The following is a 15,092-nucleotide window of genomic DNA, read 5'->3' on the forward strand; positions in this document are numbered from 1 at the left end:
CATCTCCAAGGGTCCTTTTGGCATCTCCAAGTGTCCCTTTTGGCTTCTCCATGTGTCCCTTTGGGCATCTCCAAGGGTCCTTTTGGCATCTCCAAGTGTCCCTTTGGGCATCTCCAAGGGTCCTTTTGGCATCTCCAAGTGTCCCTTTGGGCATCTCCAAGTGTCCCTATTGGATTCTCCAAGTGTCCTTTTGGCATGTCCAAGTGTCCCTTTGGGCATCTCCAAGTGTCCTTTTGGCATCTCCAAGTGTCCCTTTTGGCATTTCCAAGTGTCTGTTTGAGCATCTCCAAGTATCCTGCTGTATAATTTGTGAACACGAGGTGGCAGTAAGGCTATGATCACACTTCACCCACACAAATAGAAGCTGATACAATTACCTGTCAACATTGTTTATTTCATATTCTATTGAACATAAAAGCTGTGAAATCATGTTCATTTGAAACATTACCATCTCTAAGTGTTTTGGGCATCTCCTCATGTCCCTTTTGGCACCTCCAAGTGTCCCTTTGGGCATCTCCAAGTGTCCCTTTGGGCATCACCTCATGTCCCTTTGGGCATCTCCAAGTGTCCTATTGGGCATCTTCAAGTGTCCATTTGGGCATCTCTAAGTGTTCCTTTGGGCATCTCCAAGTGTCCTATTGGGCATCTCCAAGTGTCCATTTGGGCATCTCCAAGTGTCCTTTTGGCATCTCCAAGGGTCCTTTTGGCATCTCCAAGTGTCCCTTTGGCATCTCCAAGTGTCCCTTTGGGAATCTCCAAGTGTCCCTTTTGGATTCTCCAAGTGTCCCTTTCGGCATCTCCAAGTGCCTTTTGGCATCTCCAAGTACCTTTTGGCATCTCCAAGTGTCCCTTTGGCATCTCCAAGTGTCCCTTTGGGAATCTCCAAGTGTCCCTTTTGGATTCTCCAAGTGTCCTTTTGGCTTCTCCATGTGTCCCTTTGGGCATCTCCAAGTGTCCCTTTTGGCACCTCCAAGTGTCCCTTTGGGCATCTCCAAGTGTCCCTTTTGGCACCTCCATGTGTCCCTTTGGGCATCTCCAAGTGTCCTATTGGGCATCTCTAAGTGTTCCTTTGGGCATCTCCAAGTGTCCTATTGGGCATCTCCAAGTGTCCATTTGGGCATCTCCAAGTGTCCCTTTGGGTATCTCCAAGTGTCCTTTTGGCATCTCCAAGGGTCCCTTTGGCATCTCCAAGTGTCCCTTTGGCATCTCCAAGTGTCCCTTTGGGAATCTCCAAGTGTCCCTTTTGGATTCTCCAAGTGTTCCTTTGGGCATCTCCAAGTGTCCTTTTGGCATCTCCAAGTGTCCCTTTTGGTTTCTCCATGTGTCCCTTTGGGCATCTCCAAGGGTCCTTTTAGCATCTCCAAGTGTCCCTTTGGGCATCTCCAAGGGTCCTTTTGGCATCTCCAAGTGTCCCTTTGGGCATCTCCAAGTGTCCCTATTGGATTCTCCAAGTGTCCTTTTGGCATATCCAAGTGTCCCTTTGGGCATCTCCAAGTGTCCTTTTGGCATCTCCAAGTGTCCCTTTTGGCATTTCCAAGTGTCTGTTTGAGCATCTCCAAGTATCCTTTTGGAATCTCCAAGTGTCCCTTTTGGGTATCTCCAAGTGTCCCTTTGGAATCTCCAAGTGTCCCTTTGGAATCTCCAAGTGTCCCATTTGGCATCACCAAATGTCTATTTTATATAAATAAATGTTAAAATGTATTTTTTGTTTGGATGCATTTTATAATCCTTTTTAAATTCATAATTTTGCATCAGCACAACTAAACACACTTGAGTACAGCCAACAACAAAATGTTTCGCTGCAGGAACTAAGAAAAAAAGAACATTTGTGCAACTGTACAATTGTTTAAGGGGGTTGAAGGGGTCTCAGTGAAGTATAAACACTATTTGGTGTAAAATACAGAGCAGTAAGTAGTTTTACATTTTGCTCTAAATAAGAAGTAACACACATTTACAAAATCAAATGGAACACAGATATAATCTGTGACTTATAGTTCTATAAATCCATATTCCGCTCAACGCAACGCATCATGCACCGCGCCATGCAGCGGGTCTCTCTATTGAAATTAATAGGATGCAATGCAGCTGTTTATGGGGCGTGGCTATTTTAATTAAATGTTCCGTTTAGAGAGGTTACCATGATGTAGTTTCTGAGCAGTTTTATCCACCTGACTGGGTTTTAGACTAGGGTTATATAATGGTTTCTCTGGTCGTGGACTGGTCCGTGCAGAAAGTGAATTGTGATTCTGTTAATGATTCTGAAAGAGATCGTGCAGTCTATGACTGTCACAGTGAACTTTAATTGATATTCACGTCATTTGCGTGGCTCATAAAGTTCAAGAATTAATAGACAGTTAAGTTAAATTCTTTCTTTAAAATCGACTATAATTTATCTGTAAACATTTGCTACCAGACATTCTACTGTTTGTGCTTTTACGATTTTTATTACAGTGTAAGTATTTTATATTAAATGAACCAATAGACCTTTTACATTTGCATGTTGGTAATGCGGAATCATAAATAGCAGGTTTAAGGAGTTTCTGGATGTGTTGTAATGAATGGCTGAGGCTACTGCCGGTTACTAAATACAGCAATAATTCAGATAAACACTCTCACCACAGTTTATAATCCATCAGGATTAAATGTCTAACTCTAGCTAAAAGGCTTTGCTTATTACGTGTTATTTTAATGATAAAATCAATAAAACAAGAATAAAACTGAACTGGAGTGTGAACTGAATTGAGTTTAAATAAAAGTAAAAACACTCAAAACATCAACATTCATTAAACATTTATTTAGGTTTTAAGCAATGACATGTTTAACAACAAGTCACAGCACAATGAGGTGAAAAGATAATTTATCACTGAATGTAAAAATACACCAGATCCATAGAAATGCGCCGTGCACAAATGTACAATCCGTGCGTAAAAACGCATTCTGTGCGTAAAAGCGCATTCCGTGCGTAAAAACGCATTCCGTGCGTAAAAGCGCGCGCCGTGCGTAAAAACGCACACACCGTGCGTAAAAACACATTCCGTGCGTAAAAACGCTTTCAGTGCGTAAAAACACGCTACGTGCGTAAAAACGCTTCCTGCATAAAAGCACTGACCTTTCGTAAGCGCGTATTCCGTGCGTAAATTCGTGCGCTTTGTGTAAAAATTTGCATCGTTTGTAAAAGCATTGCGCTGAGAGTGTGCAGACTAAAACCCCAAAACCTACAGAAAATCAAACTCCTTCTTGGATGTTGATAATATATATAATATTATATTTATACTTTTGGTGATTCACAGAATCACTTTTTAAAGGTTCTGTAGAGCCTTAAAAATATTTAGCAGCAAAGAATAAGCTTCTAACAAGACAACGAGTGTTAAGAAAGCACTGAAGAAATCAGATGGTTATTTGCCATGTCATGGTTCTTCACTGAACCTCTGTTTTTACTAAGAACCCCTAAACTACCCACCACCTGAAGAACCCTCCTGTTGCGTAAAAGCGTCGTAAAAGCGCATTCCGTGCATAAAAATGTGCGCGTGTATAAAGCGCATTCTGTGCGTAAAAGCACGAGCCGTGCGTAAAAGCGCATTCTTTGCGTAAAAGCACTTGCCCTCCTTAAGCGCGCATTCAGTGCGTAAAAGCGCGCGCCTTGTGTAAACACTCTCGTCGGTACACTAGCGTGCGCTGTACACAAACGCTCACTGGGAGTGCTCAGACTTAAACCCCAAAATCTACAGAGAAACACGTGACTACCGTACTTCTCGGGTGTTGGTCATTTATATTATATTATATTTATATGTATATATGTGTTTAGCTACACTGACTAGAAGTTAAAATGTTCACTGACTTGTAGCGCTGATTGGTGATTCACAGAATCACTTTTTAAACCAGACAACGAGTGTTAAGAAAACATTAAATCATTCCGATGTTTTTTGAGATGTCATGGTTCTGCACTGAATCTCTGTTTTTATTAGCAAACCTTAAAATACCCATTTCCTGAAGAATCCTCCTGTTAAAATCAGAAAATACATTTCTGCAGCTTCCACTGATTTATTTTAACATTAAATCAGTTTTTTTCTACTTCAGAATTCTCCAGCTTTCAACCAGGTGATTAATAAAGCTGACCCTCACTTCACTCTCACTTCTGCACTGCTGCAGCTTCTCCTAAACAGTGTTAAATCTGCTCTACTTCACCCAGAAAAGAAGCTACATTAAGGGGTAGTAAAAGGCAGGGGGGTAAATAACTTCAGCTGTTTAGACTGAGGAGCTCTCTGCTGTTTCTCGCCCTGAACTTCTCCGCGCGGCGCTCACCTATCCTAACAACGCGGACAGCGTTTCTGGTTGGTCAAGAGAATTGTTTTCCGACCAATGAGAAGCGCTGCTCTGTTTGGGTGTTGAAGCATAACACGTCAAGTTGCCAACTTATCGATTTAGTATCCAGTTTTAGCGACTTTTCGGACCCTTCTGCCAAATGTCTCTCTCTTTCATTCCGACACACAATTCACCACATGCTAATTCAACAGGGTTATGTTGTGAGATTCTATGTTTTTATTATTATAATGTGACAGTGTTTAAATACACTGTTTCATTAAATGTATGATGAGTTTTATTGTCACATGATGGAGAATGGAACATGATTGGAATTTTGAAAGTTGTCCAAATTAGGCAATGTTATCTAGTGAGGGGATTATGAGAACGTTTTTGCAGAACTTTGGAAATGTTGGATGAATAACGCCTGTTCAACTTTATTAGTTTATTTGGGCAAATTTGTAAAAAACAAAAAAGCTCCTAATTCTCATTTTCTTCTTTTTTATTGGTGTGATCTTTGTTGCTCAGCACTCTTATATTGGCGTGTATCATTTAATTTTACACCTAACAAATATCACTTCCTCTACTGACTGATGCTGACTGACTGACGGTCTCTATACACTAGAGGGCGCTCAAAGCTTGAGCTTTACCTCTGTACATTTTATTTAGACAGCTGAATATAAGGCTAAATGGGTAGATGTATGGTTAAGAAGGGAAAATGGAAAATCTAGCTGTCTATATTTTATATAACACATCAGTACTAAATATACGTAGATGCTAGTTTAAATAAATCCTTATATAATCTCCACAGTTACACGGTGCTGCAGTCTTACTTGTGAACACTAGGTGGCAGTAAGGTTATGAACACACTTTACACACACACATAGATGCTGATACAAACATTGTTTATTCCATATTCTATTGAACATAAAAGCAGTAAAACCATGTTCGTTTGAAATATGACCTAAATGCGCAAACTACCTGTAGAGATCCTTCTATACATAAATAACCCAACCCAGTGAGGATTTGTAAAAGTGCATTATTTGTTCATAGCTGAAGAAGTTCATTCGTGATCAGTGGATGTAGCATAACCTTCAGCTTAAATCTAGTGTTTAACATATGTCCCAACATTTTCACACCTTGTTTATGGAAAAATGAGAACAAGAGTCCTTCCCACAGTGTAGCTTAAGCTTTAAATACAGCTTTGGGGAAAAAGAGACCACTTAAAATTGATTAATTTCTTTGGTTTTATCAAATTAAAAATCTCTGGAATATAATCAAGAGGAAATGGATGATCACAGGTCATCAAACCAAGCTGAACTGTTTGAATTTTTGCACCAGGAGTGACAGTATAAAGTTATCCAAAAGCAGTGTGTAAGACTGGTGGAGGAGAACATGCCAAGGTGCATGAAAACTGTGATTAAAAAACAGGGTTATTCCACCAAATATTGGTTTCTGAACTCCTAAAACTTTTTATAAATATGAACTTGTTTTCTTTGCATTATTTGAGGTTTGAAAGCTCTGCATCTTTTTTTGTTAATTTGACCATTTCTCATTTTCTGCAAATAAATGCTTTAAATGACAATATTTTTATTAGGAATTTGGGAGAAATGTTGTCCGTAGTTTATAGAATAAAACAACAATGTTCATTTTACTCAAACATATAACTATAAATAGCAAAATCAGAGAAACTGATTCAGAAACTGAAGTGGTCTCTTAAGGTTAATTTATTTTTTTCCAGAGCTTTATATTACAATCATGACCATTACTTCTGATATAATTTCTGCATTAATAAACTACATTAACTATATGTGCAGATGTTTATAATGTTGTTTGTATATTCCTATGATATATATATATATATATATATATATATATATAAAATCATCCTTATTGTATACTTTTTTTCAAGATCACAAACAACACTCCAGCTCATCCAGAAGGAAAAAATGAAGCACCATCATTCCAGAGAACACAGTTCTTCCACTACTCCACAGTTAAGCGATGGGAGGGATTTACACCCCTTTAAGTGTAAATCCTTTCTGGCATTATGGATCGAGCCAATAGGTTCATAAAGTTAAATGCATTCATCAAAAGGAGTGTCTGAAGTCCATTTGGACATATAGTGTGTGTGTATATATAGTATAGTTACATAATAAGCCCCTTTTTATGTTATATAACATTCTGTAGTCCACATTCTTTTCTATCAGTGTTCTCTTACTACAATACCCAGCATGCATCCTGCAAGTAAATGTAGCTGCATGTATCCTTCTCAGGCCTGCTGGAGCCCTGGGCCTTTAATCCGCTTCTCCTCCTTTCATTTTTGGGCTGGTCTGAAGCCATGTCCGGAAACTCCCAAACGATGTCAGTGAGCGTGTCGCTGTCTGAAACAGGATGCAGGGTTAGAAGAAGACAGACAGATTAAGTTTTGCCTACAGTAAAACCTAGAAGCACACCTCCTGACACAGTTGCACACATACAGTCATTGCATCAGCCAGTAATGACAGAGCTAATCATTTAAAATAAATAATGAGTGAGATCAGGGTTTTTCTTCATAGAATAGATGCAAGCAACTGTGTAGGTGCAGTGATTAACCCTCTTGTTTTGTTTATTTGTCTGGAACAGCAATGGTGCATGTTTAATAATCCAAAAGATCTCTAAAAACAAAAAAAAAATCCTAACAAGCAGTGTGAATATTTCATTACTAACTCCATTACTAATTATTTTATTAATATTTAGTGCAGTGGTGTTCCTTACCTCTAACAGGTAATGATTCAATTAGGATAATTTACTCATTTTCATAGAAAAAAATACATGTTCAAACTTTTTTAATGTTTCACTACTTTATCACTTTTGAAAGACCAACATATAAAACACAATATGTTTACATAACATTAAACATAACGTTGCAACTTTGTTTTAGTTTTAGTTTTTGAAGGAGGATGGCTGCAAATATGTGAGATGAACCATTTTTATATTATATATTACACTAATTTAAGCAAGCAGAAGAAGTTTCATACTGAAAAAATACTTTTAACTATTTTTTTCTAGATCTTAAAACTTTAAAACGGGTTAATTTGACCTGTAACATAACAGGAGGGTTAAAAAACATTTGTTTTAAATTTTCATGATTTTTGTGAAAGCCTTAGCCCCAGAGAAAGCTGTTTTGATTTCAGACAACACTAAGTAAGGAGATAAACACGATCCATGTCCAGGAATCAGTGCTTCAAGACACGTCTATAAACTCAAAAAATATATATATTTATAAAATAAATAAAAATAAATAAAATGCCACTATCCCGGGACCAATTAAAAACAGATTTTTTTGCATCTTTACAAAAACTTTTCAATGTTTGGCATAGTGAGAATCATGTGTCAGTCTTTCTTTATGTTATGTCAGAATTTTGTGATGAACGGACCAATAGAAATGCTCCAAAAATGTCCAATATGTATCAATTAGGGGTGTGCCATATCGTTTCAGACACATTAATTTGCCAACATTTTTAAATGTCATACACAATATTATACCCTGAAATATTGAGCCATATCACCCACCCCTAATTATCACATCAGGGTACTACTTTTTGCTGCTTTTAGCAAAAGAAAAATTCACACTGTTTCCCATTTCCCATTATATATCTACTAGAGACAGATTATATCTGTCCAGTATCATTTATTTTACTTTAATCCTGGATATATGGAGATATATGGAGTGCATTATTAGTATCATGACATTCTGGATCACTGACTTCTCTTACAAATCTGATAAAATTCTTGTATTTTTTATTTTCTCAGTTAGGGGTGAGCCCTATGGTATTGTATGCAATAATAAACATTACTTGTCATAATTTGTTACTAAGGTAAACCTTAGATTTATATGAATTTATATTCATTTTTAAGCCCATAACCACACCACCACCAATCACCGATCCCTGATCCATCCCCAGTAATAAGAGCAGGTTTATCAGCACTCACTCTGTCCTTCTGCTTTACTCTCCGAGGACTCTGAACAAAACTGGGGTCTATAAAGAGAAGACAACTCATTTAGGACAAGATTCCACTTGAACACACTAGATATATTGGGTGACACCTGCACTTTGAGTATGTGATAAACCCACAAAACCAGGAGAGCAGAGAGAGAATCCCCCGCACCAAGAAAGACAAAGCACATGAGAAGTTGAAGAGTTCAAGAGCATTGTAGTTTTATTCTTTAAGCTGTTTTTTTTCTTCAGTGTTTTATAAGACAAACAAGTTCCTTTGTTGATTTCAGTTAAGGAAATAGAACAAGGACGTCTCCAAATATCCAACAGTATGAAAAAACAGAACAGAGACAAATCCTTAACCGAATGCCGAGCACAAGCCTTCAAGAACAGTCCATGTGCTGTTTTTACGACAGTTATTCAAAAGCATTTTACAGTTCCACGTTAAACACAAACCTAAAAACTCAACACTGGCCAGTTTTGTACTGAATGGGCCTCAAACAAGACAGCATTTACACCAGGGCACTACAAGTAATTTGTATATGGATTGAATTCTCATCAGATTTTCGCCATGTGTGTTTACACTTGGATATCATATGCATCTCCGGAATTTATTTAAATATGTGAATTTACTTTACTTGTTGGGGTGAATATTACTGCATTATTATTTTATTGTACTGGGAAAAATAATGGTGGTGAAATGTGTCTGACTGATGCATTTACAATGTGTTTATAACACATGGCCTAAAAATGTGTATCAGACCATCTCCTAAATTATTTATTTTAAGTCTTGGGTGCATTTTACGCTTGCGTGCATTTTTAAGAGGCTTGAAGTGACCAAGTGTAAACAGTGCATGATTGAACTTTCTGTTTCTAATTTGGGATCAAAAATGCATATTGTCACAGTGTCATGATAATACCTTGTCTATTTTGTATTATTTTTACATTAACATGTATTTTTAAAAAAACATACGGAAAACCATTTTAGAGAAACATGGTTTCATTAGAACAGCGACAACATGCACCTTTATCCCTTTTTTGAAAATAAAGTGTTTTTGTCCATTTCTATACACACATTTATGGACAGACGTATTGGGACACCTATATATTACACATTACACTTGCAGCCAACACGCTCTGAGGAAAGTGTCGGATACCCAGCTCTGATACATTAGCCAACAGACACCTGTGTTGGCTTCCATCAGAATGAAAGTTGACCACTGTTTATTGAGCTTTTTAGAACAAACCATTCTTTCACTACTGCTCGAAAAGGCAGACTACATAGATGGGGGCTTCATTTTATACACCTGCTTTGTCAAAAAAATGGACTGCAGGAAACAACTAAATTCAACGATTAAGAGGTGTGTCCCAACACTTTTGTCCATAAAGTGTAGTTTATCCCTTGCAGCTCCTAAAAACCTTCTTTAAACATGCTCAACTCTGTTCAGCTGGAATGCATTCAATTAGCCATCATGACGTAACACCTACATAACCACTTCTATTGATCGCTTAACGTTCTCGTCCAAGAGCTGAAACTGGGTTAACGAAGTTCATGCGGACACACGGAAACACATCGATCAGCTCCCAGAGTTCCATTGTGGGTCGCTTCCGACATCAGATGTTGTGAGAAAGTCATGCATTTTTATAAAACGACTATACAGTCGGCTGGTTGGCGCAAGGGATCATGCTCGCGAGCACGAACAGCACGCATGCGGAAACTTTACACAACACCGACTTCAAAGCAATTGATCTTGATGAAAGCTCCGGACAAAAAGCTCATAACTTGGAAAAATAAATCACGTTACAAGAAATTTGGGGAACTGGGGATACATACATGTACAAATATATAAAACATACAATTATTATATAGCTTCTATAAATAATTTAGTTGAACTAAAACTTTCTAAAACTTTAAAGGGCTTGAAAAGACCCGTAATTCAACTGTATGAGGAACTTAAATCGGGAAATTAGGAATGGGGTTGGGGCGGGGCTTGGAGGGGTGGAAAACTGGCCAATCAGCTAGCAGATTTTAATGAAAGAGCTATAAATGAGCTAATTAATGCGAGGCCAAAGAGAGAAAGAGATTCCAGTTAGTAAAACTGAAATAGCTACGTACGAATATAGCGAATAAAAAAAAAGTATGTATATGGATACGAATTTTCTTCCGTATTCCAGTTAACATTGCACAAGTCCTCCGGGCGGAAAATCATAAATTAAAAAAACAAGAAACAAAAAAAAAAAACACACACACACACACAATGAAAACACACTCAAGGCAGAGTAACAATGTAATAAAGAAAAAAAACATGAACAAATAAAATACTGTCGGTAGGAAAAGTGCACACAGTCGTTCGTATTTGTACATGATGACTAAATAACACTACAACAACAACGTCGTTCCGGCTGGATGCATCCGCTCACAAGCGTACCGAACTATTTACGACTCCCTCCTACGAGATTTGACGGGATTTTACGAGATTTAGCAGTTCCTATGTGATCCCGCTACTGTACTGTCCTGATTTCAGCTTGACTAGCATCATTCCACGCCCACTCTACGCTAATCAGTGGTGCTTCAGTGATGCCTGGCGTATCGCGTTAGCCACCCTGAACGCCCTGTCGCTACTACAGCAATAAATGATAGCTACACCAGTTTCACAAAGTTTTCTAAATGCTGTTGGGACACTGGAAACTGTTTGTTATGAGGGCTAGTCCTGTGAACGTGAACGAGTCATCTGGGACAGCACTATCGGGATCTATCAGGAATCAGGAATGTGACCGAAGATATTATTATTGTTGTTCCCAAATGAGACAGAGGCTGACCGCTACAGGAAATACAGGGTCCCACCCCCTGCCTCAGCCCTAACTCTGCCTACTTAACACTCGTCTATAGTAAGGCAGATAAACTCCTGAATGCACTTCTTGTACTGCTGTTCAGTGGGGCTGCTGCCGGGGTATTGACCTGGCTGGCCGAGGGGTCCGTCCGCCTCACGCATCTCCTCATTCATCCGGGCCAACCGCAACCTAAACCAAAGCAAAAGAAACGAGAAAAAAAAATGGATTAGGAATGCAATCCTAATGCATACGGAAAATTTTATGGATTGCAAATACAGCTCTGGAAAAATAATAATAAGAGACCACTTAAAAATGATGAGTTTCTTTAATTTTACCAAATTGAAAACCTCTGGAATATAATCAAGAGGATGGATGATCACAAGCCATCAAACCAAACTGAACTGCTTGAATTTTTGCACCAGAAGTGAGTGGCATAAAGTTATCCAAAAGCAGTGTGTAAGACTAGTGGAGGAGAACATGCCAAGATGCATGAAAACTGTGGTTAAAAACCAGGGTTATTCCACCAAATATTGATTTTTGAACTCTTAAAACTTTATGAATATAAACTTTATGAATATAAACGTTTTCTCTGCATTATTTGAGATCTGAAAGCTCTGCATCTTTTTTGTTATTTCAGCCATAAATAAATGCCCTAAATGACCATATTTTATCTGGAATTTGGGAGAAATGTTGTCCGTAGTTTATAGTATAAAACAACAATGTTCATTTTACTCAAACATAAACCTATAAATAGCAAAATCAGAGAAACTGATTCAGAAACTGAAATGGTCTCTTATTTTTTTCCAGAGCTGTATATGGCTATACAATGTATACAATATGCATATGTGGCCAATCTTTAATTATATATGTGCATATATTCATATATATAATCTGATTTTTGTGTGGGTTAGGCACTAGAACCACAATCAGAAACAAATTAGTACCACATCTTGAATTTAACACAGGAAGCAATACTATTAATGCTAATTCCTCACAGTGTAACAATGTCTGCGTTCGCTGCCTGCACAGCGACGGTCAAAGGGTCCTGTCCGTCCTCGTCCACCTCTGTCTGAGAGGCCCCTCGCTTCAGGAACAGACACACTTGCCTGTGCACAGAACAGAGTAGAAAAAAAGTTATTGCAACTCCATAGCAAAATGAATAAGCAAAATTTTCCCATTTACTTCAAACATAGTCAGCCAAGACATGTTAGCTCACATATCCATATACTAAAGTGATTTGAGGCCATCAGCATGCACTAAAATGTGTTTGCTTATGTGTTTGTTAGGGGAATCATTATCAGGTCAGTACAAATGCATTTTGAATGTTTTACAGGCAAAAATGAGCACTGAAAGACTGCTAAACAATATACTGGAGAGAATCAGTAACAGTGTTCAAAGTCTGTCTCACCCAGTGTGGCCTAGACATGTGGCGTGGTGAAGAGGACCCCGTCCTCTCGCATCTCTCTGATTGACATCGGCTCCGTTTTGCAGAAGAAACTCACAGGCTATCAAAGAACCCTGAAGGGGAAAGAGAGAGAGAGAAGGGATATGTTTAAGAAAGCTATACAGCATTCTGTAATGCACGGGTTCTAATCTGCTGCATTTAGTGATTGTAAGCTGTCCAATACCTTAAAATATCCCTTATATATAATGCTGTTTTATTATTTCAAACTCATTGCTCACTGAATTGCTCAACAGTGGAAGCAAAAATGAAGAATAATTACAAAGTGTTAAGAATATTAAAAGCTATAATAGGCTAATAAATATGCCTATTTAATTGAGTACAAAAAACTAAACTCTGTTCACTTGTTCACTAGTTGTAGTGGTTTAATGGATCACAGATAATCTGTATTAATCGTCCCTTCACTGTTTTGGATGCATCAAAACTGTGGATTTAACAAAAAAATGATCAACATCAATGATGTATCATCAATTGTTTTTCTGACATTGTTACTTTTTATTATAATAATTTCCTCAATCTGGACACAAAGCTGCAGTAAAAACATACAGACTAGGCAGCTGTTCGGCATGTAAATGGAGTGTACAAGCACAGCCACACATCTGCGGCGCAGAGTATCGCTCTGGTGTGTGTGTGAAGAGCGGAGTTATATTAGTGTGAGTAATTTGGAGTTTTATTTGGACATGCTCTGAGTGTAAAAATGCTAAAGTCAACTCAGAATGATGCACTCCACTATATACTATATACCATAGGTCGGCAATAGGCGGCCCGCGGGCCAGATGCGGCCCGCAAGCAAGAAACATCTGGCCCGTGAGGTTGAACTATAATGAAAAAAAAAATCGGACTGTCCGTCTCAAAAATGCTCTTTTTTTAGAAACTTAATTTTCCAAAACAGAAAAATTTATTAAAGATTTTTTGATAGAGCCACGGGCTGTTAGATAACTGCTAGCTTTTTTATTCTGTTATTTTTTTTTTATTCGTTTTTTTTTTTTTTTTAACAAACAGGTATATCATTAATAGCGCCCCCAATGGTCAGTCCACAGATTTCACCCACATCAGCCCACTTGAATGTCTGCTTGTCATTTTAAGAGCGCCCTCCCGCCACCGCGCCCGCCAATCCCCCCCCCCCGGCAAGTGCTTGTGGCCCGCCATGTAATGGCTTGGAAAAAATCTGGCCCGCGGCCAAACTTAATTGCCGACCCCTGCTATATACTATGTGGAATGGACTAAAAAGAAAAAAAAGGAACACAAGATACCTCACTTTTATTTTTTATCAATTTATTCAAATTTCAAAATTTTCAAATTGAAAGTGAAAATTACTTTCATATTTGTCACACTTTTTTCTTTTTTTTTGCTGATCTGGAAAATTATCTGGTCCATGACTCAAAATGACTGAGTTTTGTGATCCTCTCTAGTTAGAAAATTGGTTATCTAGCAAACATTAAAAAGTCAGCTGTTTTAACAGCTCTATGTCTGTCTCAGTGTTTAAGACTGGGTTACTTGGTTGCAGGTCGGAAATTATGACTTTCACAATAAAAAAGCAATGGCAGTGTCGGAACGGAGTAACTCACCCCTGACACAGCCTGTATTAAGGGGCTCTTGCTCTCGTCCTCATCGCTGACCAAGTTAACGTCTGCTCCGTGCGCTAGTGCTTCGGCCATGACGGGTAGGTTGCGGGCCCGTGAGGCCTTGTAGAGCAGGGCTCCGGGATGCAGCTCCCGCAAATCCTCTGGATCTGATGCCTCCTGCTCGATTTCCACCTCCTCACTGGACTCCTCAGAGTCCTCACATTCTGCAGGGAAGCGTAGCGAGAGAGAGCATGCTTGAGGTCCAGTGTGTGAGGTGACATTGTTGGTTTGATTTTTTGACATCGATCTTTGACACAACTTTGTTGCTCCAGGTTAAAAACTCACCCTCCTCAGTGACGCTGTCCACCACTGAGCCAAACACCAGGATGTCTGTGCTGCCGTCCGTACTGCCGCCCAGGCCACTGTCGCTGCTGAGACCTGCGGGGCCAATCATTGCCAAGCCACGGACACGTTACTCACACCACGGCCTTATAAAACTCCCAGCTAAAGCATGACACTGTCAGAACAGTTTCTGCTGTAGGTAATATTGCTTAAATTACAATTCATTGTGTATTTTATACACTTTAATACTAAAGCTTACTTATGATTAACGTTGGTAATGTGTCCCCTTCACAGTCTAAAATAATAGGGTAAAATAATTCTTGCTATTTATATGTTATTTTAAACATCACAATCATCAACTACAATTTCATACAACAATTAAAACATCTTAATTCACATCAGTCAATCTGCAATCACTCAAAACATTAAGATAAATGATGGAAGAGCTACAATGAAATCCCTGAATATCATCCTTAAAAAAGTTCAATTTCTACTTAACATTATGTATGTCAGACAGAGGCTGACTTGACTTGCTTTAAGAAAGATACCAATTCAAAATGAGGTTGAGACCAAGGCCTAATCCCATTTCTCGTTTGTACCCCATCCCTTGTT

At 38.5% G+C, this 15,092-nt stretch overlaps 1 protein-coding gene across 1 annotated transcript in view; it reads right to left on the reverse strand.

Moving 5' to 3' along the window:
• Positions 1-8,476: 8,476 nt before the first annotated feature.
• Positions 8,477-15,092, reverse strand: part of acap3b (ArfGAP with coiled-coil, ankyrin repeat and PH domains 3b) — a 93,908-nt gene continuing 87,292 nt past the window's right edge. The window contains exons 20-24 of the mRNA XM_022682746.2: positions 14,484-14,576; positions 14,142-14,362; positions 12,520-12,629; positions 12,107-12,217; positions 8,477-11,300 (exon numbers count right to left, since the gene is read on the reverse strand). Coding sequence (XP_022538467.1) covers positions 11,153-11,300; positions 12,107-12,217; positions 12,520-12,629; positions 14,142-14,362; positions 14,484-14,576 — 683 coding nt within the window. The 3' untranslated portion in view covers positions 8,477-11,152. The remainder of the gene's footprint in view (positions 11,301-12,106; positions 12,218-12,519; positions 12,630-14,141; positions 14,363-14,483; positions 14,577-15,092) is intronic.

Source organism: Astyanax mexicanus, chromosome 24, assembly GCF_023375975.1.
Source record: "Astyanax mexicanus isolate ESR-SI-001 chromosome 24, AstMex3_surface, whole genome shotgun sequence".
Lineage (NCBI taxonomy): Eukaryota > Metazoa > Chordata > Actinopteri > Characiformes > Acestrorhamphidae > Astyanax > Astyanax mexicanus.